The sequence below is a fragment of the Populus euphratica genome, unplaced genomic scaffold (genome assembly GCF_000495115.2).
Source record: "Populus euphratica unplaced genomic scaffold, PopEup_1.0 scaffold66.1, whole genome shotgun sequence".
NCBI classification, from domain to species: domain Eukaryota; kingdom Viridiplantae; phylum Streptophyta; class Magnoliopsida; order Malpighiales; family Salicaceae; genus Populus; species Populus euphratica.
In genome coordinates, this window is record NW_011499944.1 from 756,075 (window position 1) to 772,713 (window position 16,639).

General features: G+C 31.7%; 2 protein-coding genes and 1 long non-coding RNA gene across 3 annotated transcripts; 1 reads left to right on the forward strand and 2 right to left on the reverse strand.

Annotated features, from left to right (window-relative positions):
- Positions 1–133: 133 nt before the first annotated feature.
- On the reverse strand, positions 134–3,717 carry LOC105137370 (uncharacterized). The gene is made up of 9 exons (XM_011043099.1): positions 3,456–3,717; positions 3,214–3,328; positions 2,538–2,603; positions 2,295–2,383; positions 2,093–2,180; positions 1,857–1,988; positions 1,652–1,744; positions 768–869; positions 134–677 (listed from the first exon to the last, which is right to left on the reverse strand). Exons 1-9 carry the CDS (start codon positions 3,632–3,634, stop codon positions 324–326), a joined length of 1,218 nt encoding a protein of 405 aa, XP_011041401.1. The 5' UTR covers positions 3,635–3,717; the 3' UTR covers positions 134–323.
- Positions 3,718–8,424: 4,707 nt separating this feature from the next.
- Positions 8,425–9,382, reverse strand: LOC105137372 (uncharacterized). Its single transcript, XR_844561.1, has 2 exons — positions 9,192–9,382; positions 8,425–9,010 (listed from the first exon to the last, which is right to left on the reverse strand). It is a non-coding gene; the product is annotated as an uncharacterized LOC105137372 (long non-coding RNA).
- A 549-nt stretch (positions 9,383–9,931) lies between these two features.
- On the forward strand, positions 9,932–13,041 carry LOC105137393 (serine carboxypeptidase-like 45). Its single transcript, XM_011043118.1, has 11 exons — positions 9,932–10,031; positions 10,564–10,905; positions 10,995–11,099; positions 11,207–11,302; positions 11,417–11,509; positions 11,624–11,694; positions 11,801–12,143; positions 12,249–12,363; positions 12,461–12,551; positions 12,634–12,753; positions 12,856–13,041. The coding sequence occupies exons 1-11, from the start codon at positions 9,932–9,934 to the stop codon at positions 13,039–13,041; spliced, it is 1,662 nt and encodes a 553-aa protein (XP_011041420.1).
- Positions 13,042–16,639: the final 3,598 nt, after the last annotated feature.

A 16,639-nucleotide genomic window follows, 5' to 3' on the forward strand; every position in this document is an offset into this window, starting at 1 on the left:
GTTTGGGGGGGGGGGGGGGGGGATTTTGCGAGGAATGAAAATAGCTCATAGAGCCGTTATATTTGGTTGAAAAGCGCGGGTTCAGAAGCGAGTTAGTTAGTGACGGCTATCGGTTGGATAGGATAGGATGGGCTGATTGGAATGGGGAGGACCAAATTGGGCTTCCTTTTTTTTAATATTTATAACATTAAAACACATGCAGGAGCCTATGAGGCCTTGAACTCCCAGAATACAAAGACAAGTTACAGCAGTTTACCACTCTAGTCATTCACAAAGCAAAAGCCATTAAAAAGGAGATTTAGACTTTTTGGCAAGCAATCCACCTACAGCATTGAAGCGGGTGGAGTTTTTGAAGATAAGTTAACAAACTCCAGGGCCTGTGCTCGCACTTCAGCTGGGTAGTCTGCAATACTACCAATTCTCGGGCCAGCTCCAGTTGACCACTTGTTAAGATCGAACATAGTTGCCTCAAGACCCTCCGACAATGTCCTTTTGTCTTCATCTCTGGTTTCCTTCTCAACTTCTTGTAGTTTAGAATCCTTCTCTTCATGGCGAGTTCTCATCGTAGGAGGAGGCTCTAAGTTAATCTTGGCAACTTCCATCATCTTACCGCTCCCACTTCCACTCAGTTTGGCTGCATAATCGCTGGCGCTGGAATATTCAATAGCCTGGTTTACCTGCAAAAAGAACAGAGATGCCAGAAACATAACACAAGAAAAAATAATTTGCTGCCATGGATAACAGCCCAAGCCTTACAGTAAAGTTACCTGGACTTCATCAAGATTCACTCCATTGTCCTTGAAAAATGATAGAAAGCTCTCAAATTTTTCTTGTGTTGGTCGGTAATGTCCACTCATTGGAGAAATGAACTGCAGAGTTAAAATCAATGAAGAAAACATCCCAAGTATTCGTCAACAGAATCTCCCAAAAATGAAAAATAATTTCACAAAAATCTTTCAAATAAAATTCCTCAAAAAAATTTTATAATAAAATCACTCAAATATATATATATATATATATATATATATATATATATATATATATATATATATATATATATATATATATATATATATATATATATATAGCAACATGTCTCAAGGACTTCACTGATAAAAGTTTTTCAACCATGCCTAAAACACTACCAAAAATCCATGAAAACTAGAGAGGTTTTCTGCAGGGTCAAGCTATCAAACTTTGTACCATGGTTCTTAAACCCAACTCAAGAATCGACCTGGGTCATGGGTCAAGTTTAGATCTTGGATCACCTAGTCATGAGTCAACCCACATAATTAGATCGGGTCAACTTTCATCGCACCAATAATCCAATACGCGGTAAAGCTAAAAAGAAATGGATGCTAGAATTTAATAGGGACAATGATACTGACTTCAGTATTTCTTAAATCGACCTGTATACAATGTGTAGAAAATCCAATGCCCATGCTCCATTGGGGCAACATTATATGTCTAAGAGGATTTTTTATTAGAGAATATATTATAAAACTATTCTTAAAACCTATATTTTTTGTGGATTGATTGATAAGGTGTCAGAATTTTACTGATTAAGTTGTCAATAATTCATAAATTTTAAATTCAAAAAGCTTTTAACACGATGATTTTAAGTTAAGATGATTTTCTGGCTTTGACATACCTTAAGATTTCCATTCTCTATGATCACCGTTCCAGCAGCTATAGTAGCACCTCCCGCCAGGAAACTCGAATGATGGAACTTGCCCCTCTTTTTCTGCAAGCAGCAAAAAATGCATCAAAACGTTTATGAATATACAAGAAACAGTAGAGTTAAAGAGAAAACTATAGCTATATCAATTGTTTCTACACAATTTATGACCTCTCACCTGTCCAGCATACAGTCTCTTAGTGGGACTCAAAACAAATATCCACTTTCCCTTTGTATCAACAAGATTTCTGGACTGTTTGTGAAAAAACTTCCCTTCAATGATCATGCATTCATATTGTTCTCTTTCTTTCTGATTCACAGAAAGAAATAGATGGCAGACTGTTAGGAACTTCAAAAAAAAAAAAGAATCTATGACTCAATCTATAATTATGCTGATAATAAAAAATTGCATACAGGTCCTAGATACTTTATGCTGTTTTCTTGAAGCTTTGACCTAGGACATTCTTCAACTTCAACCTCTTTGCCATCTCCTACATCCAACCTAAAAGAGTAGCAAGCTTGAAATCCAAAATGCCTTATGAAAGAAATTGTAAAGATGAAATAAAAAAAAAGAAAAACTTCCAATATCAGAAGATGGAAAGGAAAGGTACATCACCAGTAAAAAAAAGGCTGACTGGAGTTTGTCTCGGACCATTTCTTAAAATACATATACAAGAATGCCCCGTAACGATGCCTTGGATCAATCTAAATTAATGTACAGTTATTTAAAAAAGATAAAAATAAATCACAATATCAGATTTCAACAAAATTATTGCAAATTAATATTAATAATCCAAATGATAGAATAATTATGAAGAAAAAAAATGGAAAACGGGCAGTGCGAAGAGGATGTAATTACAGCTTCAATCCAATGTTCGAAATACAATTTCTCTGATTCTGCGTTTTTGCTGAGGCCCTTGCCCACCTGCCATAAAATAGTCCAAATTTCCATGAATTAAACATAGCATATCTTCTTTTTTTCTTTTTTGGTAGCATAAAACTATATATATTGTAAAACAAAATAGCAACTAAAAACCTTGTTCATTTTTTATTAATTGATTAACAGCCTTGTTCATTTTCGTAACCATTATAAATTTAACAGGTTAATTTATATTAATAAAAATAAATTTATTTTTAAAATAAAATAAAAAGTTAAAAAAAGATTTAATCAGATTATGGGTTTACTTGTAAAATCACCTGAATTTAAACAGATCAATCCTCACTCGTCTCTCTTGTTTTTTTAAAACTCAATTCATTCTAAGTTTTATGCCAATCAAGATCGTAAGGTGATTTATTTTACAATCCAGGTTTAATAACTATGCATAATTCAATATTCATTACATCTCGTGGGTCACCATTAAAGATTGTTGAGTCCACGACTACCCAATTCAAGATTGTTAATGTTCATCACCATGCTTGGTGTTTATTGCATCATTGGTCGAAAAATAAAAACTTGTTAGAATTTCCTTGTCCTCAACAAACAAAAAGACAACTTCTGATAACACATAATCGATGAGGAGAGACTATAGAGAGACCTTAGAAGCATGAGATCCAACACGTTTCCACCTTGAAGCAGCACTCTCTGATTCCGAGTTTTTGAAGAAGGAAACCGTTTTTTCATTCAAGGCAGCATGGTATATTGCTTGCCACCTTTATTTAATTAAAATCAATACAAACCACAAATGTTAATTATTGTCCAGTAAAATTTAGCCTTAATTCTAGTACATCACATAAAATATCAGAAAAACACCAGAAACTAAGTTTTTGATGGACTTACCACAGCTCTTGAGCAACGACGGCAGAGTCTGCTAACCTGCGGCGAGTGCGATAACCCCTGTACATCTGTTGCACCTTCACCACTGCAACAATCTCATTAAACATCTTGTGGTTCCTCCCCTTTAGGGATCCCTCACATTTTGCAGACATATCAGCACATTGCGATTTCAGAGTGTCCATGGATTATGTGTTTTTGTTTGTGTGGTGAGATGTTTATCTATTATTATTTTAAAAAGCTTCGTAGTTTATCCTGGACAGGTATTCCTTCTAGCATTGAATGTTTTTTAAAATATTTTTATTGAAAATATATTAAAATAATATATTAAATGTAAAGTTTTCTGTATTGGTGCTTGAAGCCCAATTTAAGTGCCATACGCTGACAGCTAGTAAGTTGTTGGATGTCCTAACGCTTTGATGGTGGTGTCTGTGGTGGGGAGGAGCAGCAGGATATTTTGGACCTCATGTCCCTTCTTCTTCTTCATCTTCTTTTTGTTTTTTATGATTTTGTTCTAAAACAGCCAGTGGTTTAGGATTCTTCTCACATAATTAACAGAAACTAAAGGACGACTTTTTTTTCTTTTTTTTATTTAATTTTATTTTTTAATATTAAAGTTATTATGCATATATTTATAATTTATTTTAGTTTAATTTCTAAAAAATTATTTTAATCTCATGAATCATATCATAATTTCTATGGGTTAACCCGGTTAACTCGGGTTTTTTTATAATTGATTTTTTATTTAATTTTATCATTCAATATTAGATTAATTAACAATTAAATTTTAAAATGTTTTTTGATATATTTTCTACAAGATTATCAAGGTCTTACAACACGCTTCGTAGATTTTACATGTTAACCTGAGTTGACTCAATTGATTTTATATGTTGTTATTTTAATATCTTAGAATTTTTTTAGTCAAATTATGTTTTTTCTAGTTGTTTTTAGATTTACCAAGTTAAATGGGATATATTATGTTAATTCATATATGATTTATTTTTTTCATGAAAATACATTAGTAATATCTAAATATTTTTTTATTTTTTAAAAAATAAATAAACCTGCAATATAAAGCAGATAAATGATCTAATTCTTGTATCAATATTATTTAAAAATATATTAATTTAATTTTTCACTAAAAAAATCACTTTAAAAACACATAAATCAATATCTTAATTCGTGTTTTTCATATATATTAAATTATCATATTTCATCAATCAACGCAGGGGAAGTAGAGATATGTCAAACTTTTATAGGGACCAAAAAGAAGTTTTGTTATTAAGTATCAAAATAAAAAAATTAGTTTTTTTCAGAGAAGAGGAACAAGTTAAGGGGGATATAGCCACTTTTCTATCTCTAAAAGATTAATTTGTTAAGAAAGAAATATTTTTAAGAAAAAAGATTAAACTTTTCATCTTTTACAGGGATTAAATTGAAATTATCTAAAGAAAAAGAGTTAAATATCATCACCAAAAAAAAACAAATAGAATTAAATATGCAATGTATACTACAAAAGGCAAAACGACAAACTTTTTGAAAGGCAACCAAACGATTTATATTCTCCACGTTGTGAACGTGGATTAGATCACCATCTGATGTGACTCATTAACAAAACAATTATTATTATTATAGAAATCCACGTATGAAAATCTTTATTATGATCTCTTTTTCTTTTTTTTCTGTCGTATCACTGCGAGGGGCAGCTTTCTTGTGTGCATTAATTTTAAACTATTAAATTCATGTGGGGCAGCTTTCTTGGGTTTTGTTTGGATTGGAGGAGAGGTTTGCGTATGATTATTTATCTGTATTATTTATTTATTTATTTATTACAAAGTCTTGATTAGCGAAATCAATAATGGTTACTTTTACCTTCTTTACCTTTGCATATCATTTCCTTGCTTTGTTTAATGATTTTTTAAATATTATAAATTTATTTAAATTTCATAATGGTGTGTGCAACACATAATATGCGTGTGTGTAGGATATAAATTATGTTTTACTTAACAATTAGAATAAAATTAATGCATATCACACAGAAGCATGTTACATGCATTGTATTAGAATAGATTTGTTAAATTATAGCATGACATTTAAAAGCTCAATGATATACATCATGGCATTCATATTATGTCAAATCAATATTTTATTATTAACATATAACGCATTAAATAATTAACATTAATGTTTAATTTTTATGTTATCATTAAAATATAATTAAATCATTACCATGGTCATAAGGCTAACACGCACTCTCTCTCACACATGTATATTAAAGTTGTCAATTTTATTTCATTTCATTTAAAATAACTAATATATCTTATATTATTTTTTTAAAATCAAATAGAAACAAAATTTATATTGTTTTGAATTTCAGGCCATTTAAAATTCCTTAGTCAAAATACAACCCATTTAAAATTTTTTAGTCAAATTAAAGCCAAAATATTTTAGTATCATTCTATTCATTCCATCTTGTATAGTAGTGTATTTTTTAATATATGTTTTTTTCTTTAATTTTATCATTCAATTTTTAGTTTATTTGATATTAAACTTTATCATTTATTGTTATTTGCTTTCTTCGTGATTATTTTAGTCTCATGACTTATTTTACAGATTTAACAGGTTAATTTTATTGACTTAATTTTTATTTTATTTTTTAATTAACTTTTTTTTCCAGTTTTATCATTCAAAATCTTTAATAGTAGGTTAATTATGAATTAAATTTTATCATTTTTTTTGTGAAGTTATTCTAGTTGTATAACTTAAATTATAAGTTTTGTAAGTTAACTCGAGTAAACTTAAATTTTTTTATTATTTTTTTTTATTAATTTTTTTAATTTCATCATTTAACAATAAATTTATTAAAAATTAAAATTTATAATTTTTTTTAATTTGATTTATATGAAGTATCATGACTATAAAATCGAACTTACATATTTAAAAAATTAATCTGAGTTAGCTTGAGTTAATTTAATATATTATTATTTTAATATTTTAAATAAAAAATTATCTTGAATTCTTTATAATATTTTTAAGATGTAGATTATTATTATAAAAGTTTTATGTTAATATCTAAAAAAGAAGAAGATATTTTGCACTTCTTTATAAAATAAAAATAATTAATATTCCCGATTCTATTTATTTTTAGCTCGAAAAAGTACTGCTGCAAGGAAATTGACATAGCCAGTGCAAATACAGCTTTAATCATGTCGGTGGCAGAAAAAAAAAGGTAAACAAAATATTCGACCATGCGAGGCGCTCTCCTGTTCCCGACCCATTGGGGGACCATCGGGCTGAGATGAGGGCCGTTACGAACGTGAAAGCATTAGGCGTTGAAATCATTATGTCAGAACCAGGTGTGATCCATTAATTCAAGGGCCGTTTCGAACGCCTGGCGTTACAATATGAGTTTCTTTAAATTTTGATTTTTTTTATTATTTAAAATTAATTTTTTTATATTTTTCAATTATTTTAATATATTCATATCAAAAATATTTTTTAATAATACATTTTTAAACAAATTGTTTTAAAAATAACTACTACTATACTTCCAGACCCTCTATATAACTTTGTATTACTTTATATTGTGTTTGAAACTACATTTATATGTATTTAAAAATATATTTAATTTAAAAAAATATCAAGTTTGTTTTTTAATATTTTTTTAATAATTTTAATAATCTAATGTTAAAAATAAATAAATAAATAAAATTAATTTAATATATTTTTAAATAAAAAAACACTTTACATCACATTATCAAATATACATTTTGATCATTTTGCTTCAAATTAATTTCTTTTTACTTTTCAAATTGTTTTGATATGCTAATATCAAAATAATAATAAAAAATATTTTAAAAAACTAATCACTATTAACTAAAAATTAAATTTTACTTCAAATTATTATTTTTTTAAATATAACACAACATAAAAAAACAACAAAATTACGGATGTGTTCGAGTTGGATGCTTTTCTTGTGTTGCTAGCTTTTGACTATGATGATATCCATATTGCTTACACATGAGGCCTCTTTCTACACTCGCACACACAACCGAAATAATTAGATTTTGATGCCCTAGAGCTTCATTCCACCACAGGTTTATCCGGATATAACAACGTTGACACCGGCCACAAAAATTTCAGCACATAAAAGTTATGCAATCTCAATGCATTTCACGCATAAAGGGTTGGTGAAGTTCCAAACACAGCAACAGTGTCATAGATCTAATGAAGAGGAACATATCAAGCATAGCTACAGAAAAGCTTCTGAAGCAGAGGTGAAGAAAATCTAAAACTTCCAACAAGGTAAACTATCAACAATTGCACTTCCGCAACTTCAATATTTGCGAAATTTGATCTGCGCTTGCTGCCTAGAGAAAAGCTGCAACTATGCTTCAGTCAGATTTGGATTTCCTTAACCCAATGGGCCTGCTGGGTAAAGCCATACTGGATTCAGTCAACGCATTTAGTGTCATGGATATGCAAGAACTCCATAGCATAAAAGTAGAGTAAAAGGTATAGATATATAATGCACGGTGCAATGTTCAGAATAAAATGCATTATAAAATCCAAAACACGAGCAAAATTAGTTCGGCAAGGAAATTTGAATATTCACAAAACCTTACAAGCATTCGACAGACTACAGTAGCACAGACAACAGAACTGCATATAATTAGAAATGCATTTTCCCAAAATGTATTGGTAATTGAAGAGGCTGCAACAAACAAAAGGTGGAACACTAACTTGCTAGATCAAAAGGGCAGGTTTCTTTAAATAAGCTGACAAGTACGATCCCTACCATGTTTCACAACTTATAGTAGAACAATAGAAAGCCAGATTGCACACAACAGTTTCTGCTGGCACAACATGTGGAGGTGTTTAGAATAGAACTTTCATAAACAAACCAAGTAGGAGAGGCAAATCAGCCAACAACAGTGGAAAACAAACTAAAATTTCTCTTGCTAACAGGGCAACATGAATGAAACAACCGAAACAACTTAAACTCAATCAAAACGCATGTTTGGTCAGGAACACACAGGCTTTAACAAGAGGAAATCACTAAAGTACAGTGGACGCTTAGACAACAAGTTCCATCTTTAGCACATAATTGTGTTTGAGACAGAGCTCTCCACTCCTCTACAAATGGTACCCAAATTTCTACAACTCATCAAGTCAGGGAGGGCAAAAAAAATACAAGTGGTTCGCTGCATTTTGAATTTCAATACAAAAAGAAAAAATCCGATCAACAAACAAGCAGACATCATATTACCTTACATTGCATTCTACCGAAATCATTACAAAACCATTACCCAACTACGGTTTAGCTACCGGAGCACTAGAATTTGGCAGTGAAGATGAAACAGGTTCTCTCCGGAGTTCTTTCACAACAGCAGCAAGTGCTTCTGGGTTCAAACCCAAATCACAAAGGGCAATAAGAACCGAAAGGGTGTGTCGATCAAGTCCTGTATCAAGAAGGTTTGACATGTGAAATGCCAAATTCAAAGAGTCTCTTGCAGTCTTTGCAGCCTCTGGATCCATGACAGCAACAATTTTTACAATATCTGAAAAGTGAAAATTCCTTCTTGTGATCTCAACTCCAATATCCAGCACTTCATTCAAAATAAAATGAATAAAAAGATTAAACCCATGATTTATAAACTAAATATCACGCCAATAGCCCTAACAAAAATTCGAATCTTCCTAAACTGCGAAAAAGATTACAGAAAACATGAAAATAAGAACCTGAAAAAATGAAGTCTTTGAAGATAAATCTGACGTTTGCTTCAATTTAAGAATACCCTTTTCCGTTTCTAGTCAAATGGGTTCGATCGAAGTGAATTTGAGAGAGAATCAGATGAGAATGGAGTGAAGGATCCCTGCGAAGGAGGGAGAGGGAGAGTCATCGGTTGCTTCTATTGGCAAGCCCATGAAACTACTCAAAGATTTCATAGTAGCCCAATGGGCTTTGTTGACACCCTTTACCATTTGTCAATGACTTATTTTCTCCAATTTACAACTTCCTTTTTTTTAAAAAAAAAAAAAAATCTAAGGTAAGCACATTCGAAATTTGGATCAAAATTTTAATGCAAGAATGAATTTTTTTTTTTCTGGAGAAGAAGCTTCACTACATTTCAACAAGAAAAATGTGCAAAAAGAGTTACAAACCGGACCTTGTGCCTCCACCCTCTAGGATTTTTGTTCATTCTTTTGTTTTTGTTTTTATCCTTTTTTTAAATATAATTTCCTTCTTGTTATGGAGGGAATTTTAATGTAAGCAAATGAAAGTTTTAAAATCTCTGTTTAATTCTATGCTTTAATTATGTTATATATTACTAATCAATTCCCATTATAGTTTTAATATGTATTTTTGATCATATGCTATATTTTCTTCACCATATAGTTGAACAACATGATCCACGGATCCTAGAGATACCTGCCACAAAGATACAGGCAAGTGAACAAGCTTTCATCTCTTCTTACAAATGGCAAACGAGACTGTGAATGACAACAACAAAAAGTTAAAATTATACAGTGGAGATCAGGATTCATTTATCCCATTTACCGGCGGGACTTTGGAGGATGGTTTGATACGAGGATAAACAGGCTAGCCATGTTGGCCTGACTTGTGATCCATGTTTTGATTTGTCTAAGATCATTGGATCTCAGGATGGCATAAAGGCTTAAGGAATTGACTGTTAACACCGCTTTCAATTTTTGAATGCTGCCACATAAAATATGAATCGATCCCTCCTGAAAAACCTAGTTAAGCCTACAGTAAGCTTTTAGCCCAGTAGACATTTTGGGTGAAGCAAGCAAGATCATAGAACTGCTTATAAATACAATCTCCTGGATTATCTACTTCCAAATCTCAACCAATTAATCGGTTGATGTCCTGAAGTATTTATCCTGCTTAATGGTCAATTCAAGGAAAAAACCAATTAATGGTGCCCGAACATATTCTTGGGAGGTTTTCCAAGGACGGCACTTTGTCTTTGGGCAAGCTTATGAAAAGCATGAGTTAATTCACGTGGCTGTTAATTCTTGTAATGTTTTGATGTCATATATTATTTGACCGTGTAAGTCTAACTTTTTCCCTGAAAATGTTTTGGATAAGGTTTCGATGATTTCCATGCTATAAGTAGAAGTGAAGTTGCAAAACTTCGATATAAATCACAGAATGCAGGCGTTATTTTAATCATTGCGGCTCTCTTTCTTAGCAACATGGGGGCTCAGTCATGGATAATTATGGTAGTGATATCAGCAACTTTCATGCAATTATGCAGAGCTGTAGATGATAAACTCCTGAGTTTGCCAGGACAACCAAGAGTCAGTTTCCAGCAATATGCAGGATATGAAACCGTAGATGAAAATCAAGACAGAGCTCTTTTCTATTACTTTGTCGAAGCAGAATCAGACCCAGCTTCAAAGCCTCTAGTGCTCTGGTTAAATTGGGGGTGCTTCAAATTTTCTTTTGTTTTGTGTTTTTCTCCTACACCAGAATTGTTTTTAACTGCCGTTATATTGTTTGTTCCATTCCTTCTTTAGGGCCTGGTTGTTCTTCTGTTGGAGCAGGAGCTTTCTCTGAGAATGGCCCTTTCAGACCAAGTGGTGGAGAGAGTCTTGTTAGAAATGATTACAGTTGGAACAAAGGTTGTTCCACATGACATTGTACGTTTTCTGTTAGAGTTAGCAGGAGGTTTCCTTCTGTTTTACAGATTGAAAGACTTGCTGAAAGTTACCTTTCCTCTTTTCTGCAGAAGCAAATATGCTGTACCTGGAATCGCCAGCAAGGGTTGGTTTCTCTTATTCTGCCAATCAATCTTTCTATAACTTGGTGAACGACACTATCACAGGTTTAACACATTTCCTGCTCTAGCGGGTAGCTGTTCTTGCTTTAGTCAATACAAATTTTTATTATCTAATTCAAATCATGAGCTATTTACATTTTTTTGCTGCTTTCTCTTCAGCACAAGAAAATTTTGTATTCCTACAGAATTGGTTCCTGAAATTTCCTGAGTACAAGAATAGGGATTTGTTTATCACAGGAGAGAGCTACGCAGGTGTGTTTAATTCAATGAAAACAGCGCATCACGAAATATTTTGACAGGGATAAGGATAAAGCTTGAGACTGTTGGTCTAATGTATCAGCGATCTTGAACTCTGTTCCTTGACAGGACACTATATACCACAACTTGCTTACCTCATTGTGAAATCAGGACTAAAATTCAATTTGAAGGGCATAGCTGTGAGAAGTGCAACATAGAATTCCGAATTCTTATATTAGTTTCTCTACCGTTGTATTTTCTAGTGATATTCATTGGCCTCTTAAGATCTGATTTTTGGCATTTCAGCTAGGAAACCCTCTATTGGAGTTCGGTACAGATTTTAACTCGGAAGGTGACTTCTATTGGTCTCATGGGTTGATATCAAACCCTACTTATGAACTTCTCAGTGCAGTTTGTAACACTTCACAACTCTGGCGAGAGCGTCTAGGAGCCTCACTTACGGCTTCTTGTTTGGAAGTGGTAGATCAACTTAATGCAGAAATTCCGGACGCTATTGATAAATATGATGTCACTGCAAATGTTCGTCTATCGTCTGGTGAATCAGAAACGCTGTTGGGAGTTCATAATCTTCCATTATCACCAAGGTTCCAGTCTTTCTCATCAGGTCAATCACTACAGGATGCTCTCAGTCAGCCTGTACGCTCTTTAGGGCATAGCAATTCGTCTAAAACCATTACAGCTCTCCTTTGGACTTATTATTGGATTTTGCTTCCCCTTATGCAGAAATCTGGAGAGAATACTGGTCTTTGTGCAGGAGATAAAACTTTTCAATATTTGAACAGGAAAGATGTGCAAGAAACTCTTCATGCCAAGCTTGTCGGAACTCCACAATGGACTTTGTGCAGTAGGTAATTAACAATTCCTACTCTTCTTCTCTGTAGTTTCTTATTACTTTGTATTACCAATACAGGATCACACTTGTTCTGATTTATTGCTTCATTTTAGAGTTACACACTATGATCTCCGAAACCTAGAGATACCAACAATTGATGTGGTGGGCTCATTAGTCAGCTCAGGCATCCGGGTTCTAGTATACTGGTACATGAACCAGCCTTTTCATCTCTTTTTTACCAACTAGCAAACGAGACTGCCAATGTTAATGACACAAACTTGAAACACGGTGGATATCAGATTCTGTTATCCCATTTACGAGGAGTAGGAATTTGGTGGAAGGCTTGGCAAAAAAGCTGGGATTGAACGCAACTGTGCCCTATACAGCTTGGTTTGAGGGTGAACAGGTTAGCCTGTTGCTGCCGGTTAAGATAAACCAAGTTACATACCATCAAGAAGTAAATATGGTTTTGGTTCCTGATCTCATGCTCTTAAATTTTTGTTCTCAGGTTGGAGGATGGACACAAGTCTATGGTGACATCCTGACATTTACCACCATTAGAAGAGGCTCTCATATGGCACCATTTTCATCACCAGCAAGATCACTGGCACTATTTGCAGCATTTCTATCTGGGAAGCGTCGACATAAATTTTTGTTAATAAAACTATCAAATCTAGCAGTGGTAATCTTGTAGTGGTAGTTCTATTTTTCTTTTCAGGATGAAACGTTGCTTCAAATTTACGGGCATGTATTTGAAGCTACGTTTCATCCTGAAAAGAAAATAGAACTACTTTAATAGTTTTATTAACAAAAATTTATATGCGATATTTACACTAACATTTAAATTTTTTTTGCAATCTTTCATCTGTAAATGTTAGGATTTGAGAGTGGAAAATGTAAACTAGAAAATTGTTTATTGAATAATCTATAAAGATTGCAATAAATCTTGCATGAAACGGTCGTTTACTCCAAGGCGCCATCTCTTTTGTTTTTATAACATGCTGTATTTTAAAATTCATTTGCATGTAACGCAGGCATGCACTCATAAGGTTTGATCTTGATGATTTTTTAAATAGGATTATTTTTAAAACTAATTTGTGCATATAATACAATGTTAAAATTCGAAAATTGGAAATTTTTGCTCTGACCACTGGCAGCTTTTCCTTAAACTCTTGAACCGAACATGTCTTTTGGTATAAGAAAGAACACCTTTCCTTGTTCTGCAGAAGCAAACATACTATTCCTACGGGGTTGATTTCTCTTATCCTACCAATCAATCATTTATAAGTTTCTTTGGACCGCCTTTCTGCCTGTGGTTAATCAATAAATATTTGATGCAGCAAATAATTGGAGCCTATTCTCCTTTGGTAACACAAGATTTATTAGAAAATCATATAACTTATATTTTTTAGACTTAACCTAATAATTTAATTAAGTTTTAGGATGAGATTATTATTTGACACGATATTCAAGCTTTATTGATTAAATGATCACGGGTTTGAATTTTCAAGCTTGAAAAGCTTTTACTTGAGAAAAGATGTTAAAAAATTATATAAATCATATATTAGAAAGCTTTATTGATTAAATAATCACGAAGCTTTTACTTGAGAAAAGATATTAAAAAATTATATAAATCATATATTAGTATTTCACCTAATAACTTGAAAATAACAGAATTAGATTCTGAACTCTTATAAAAATTATAAGTCTATGTTTTTTTCTTCTAGAAAGGTAAACAATCCATGAAATTGAATTGTATAACTCTAGTTATAATCTGAAAATTAATCGGTGTCCTAACTTGACTAAAATAGATGAATTACAATTTGATCTTTAAACTCAATCTCTTATCTATCTCTTCATATGAACTCATTTTCAATATAATTCAATACTTAAAAACATGAAAATACCATGAATTTTTAAGAATTAAATAAATACCAAAAATACCATGAATTATAGATAAACAAAGTAAAAAACATACTAAATACTCTGAACCAAAACAATTAAAACTAAAAAAATATGTGAAATAAATTTTCTTATCCAATATCTAAAATAAATTTTCTTATCAAATACCCTCAAATTAACTTGAATATTTGCTTATCCTAAAAAAAATAAAATAAAACAAAGAACCACGATCATATTTAAGCTCAATTTATCACACCCAATATATCTATCATACAAACATCCCAGTTCAACTTAGTATATAAGCAATAACAAATTAAAAAAAATTATGCATACCCATTTTCTCATGTTAGTTAAAGTATCTTTATATAATTTCAAACTTAATTATATTTATAATGCAACCAACATAATTAATCATGCAAAACTTATCTTATAGTCCCCTTTTTTCACTGCTATAAACAAGATAGCAAGCTAAAAAGATATTTATTCATTTACTTTTGTATTTTGTTTTTTTTCCAATTCTTTTTATCTTTAAAATATCACTTGTTTTTTATACAAATATAAATATTTGTGATGAGTGCACCCAATTACTTAACAAGTTACATATATAAAGTGTTTTATATTTATATTTCAAGCTATTGTTTGATATAAAAATAAATATTTATAATAAATACCCTTGATCACTAAACAATTCAAAATATTAAGATAGATAAAACTTTATATGTATTTGTTCATTTAATTATCTAATTATTATTATTTTATTTTTTAAAATCTTATTTAAGACTCGACCAAAGAAATAATCACAAGAAAAACATTACTCATGCATAGTCACGTAACTTGCATAACTTTGCAAGAAAAGGTGTATTTCAATAATTTCCGAAAAAAACAAGTATATGTAATCTTGGTTTAGAAAATATTATCTATTCTAAATATTAGCATAATAAAGAGCCTAAGAGTGTAAAGATCATCCTAAATACATGCCACACCCATAAAAATGCAAGTTCACTTTTCGTATCTCTCATTAAAAAAAAAAAAGAAGAATAAACATAGCCGACACTGGCATTAAACTAAAAAATAAAAATGAATAAACATAGCCGACACTGGCATTAAACATAACTGGATATCCACTCCCCCAAACTTAAATTTGAATTGTCCTCGATGTGAAATGAAAAAGGAAGAAAGGATGAGTACTTCCCTTTTTAGCAAGCTAGTCACCATGAAGGTATGATTGCGTTGAACATAAACTTGTATCTTGCCCATTTGTTTTTTAACCCGCGCACACAACTAAAAGAAAAGGAGAGTTAAGGGTTTGTGGGTTTTATTTTTATTTTTATGTTGGGTTGCTTCCCAACAGGGCTTAGTTATAGTCAATAGAATGATTATTTCTTTCATTTAATTTGGATCAAGGAGGATGTCATTCCTCTTGCTGACAAGTTCCTCACTCACATAGTACTTCAAACTGTGACCATTCATTGTGAATAACCCTTTTGAGTGACTTTCATTGTTCCATGTGGACAAACTTTAGCAACAGTGAAAGGACAAGACCACTGTGGTTTTAGTTTTCCTGGAAATAAGTGAATTCGTGAATTGAACAACAAAACTTGATGTCCAGGTTGGAACTCTTTCCTGTTATATGTTGATCGTGCTACTTCTTGGTTCTTTCCTTGTAGATTTTTGCATTTTGATAAGCTTCATTACATAACTCATCCAACGGCTCCTTTTGTTGATTTAAACCCTTCGATGAACCAAGTAATCAATTGCAGGGATCCTAAAACAACTCTCACCGAGTCACCAGTATAGGATGCTTGATGGCTCTAAAACTTTAAAGATAACCTCTTCCTCATTCACCCTCAACTGCAATTCTTTTTTTTTTTGAATAATTTCTCGATGCCTCGAGATCTTCATATACATGCTATCTAGATCATTTGCAAATCAAATCAAATCAATTTTTTAAGAATCAAATTAGAAGGCAAAGAAAATGAGGCATCAAAGTGTAAAACATTAGATGAATCACTGTGCAAATCCACACTGATTCTCCTCTCAGTGTACAGTGAAACACTGGTGAGGATCAGTTCTTCTTCTTCTTCTTTTTTTAATTTAATCCTAATTGTTTGAGGGTTTGCTTGACTAGTATGCCTTAATTAACAAATGAACCATTTGCAATATACCTGGGAAGGTTAATGGCCCTAGCAGCAGCGGCGGAGGTAAGATTATTTAACAGGGGGGCCAAAATAATATAAAAAAATATTTATTTTTAATTTACTATATATAAATTGTAACAATAAAAAAATTTACATAATTTAGTTTTATTCAATAAGAGCCAATTGTAATTGATGACCTAAGCAATGTACATAATATGCATAAGGGCAATTATTAATGAATAAAGCTGCAAT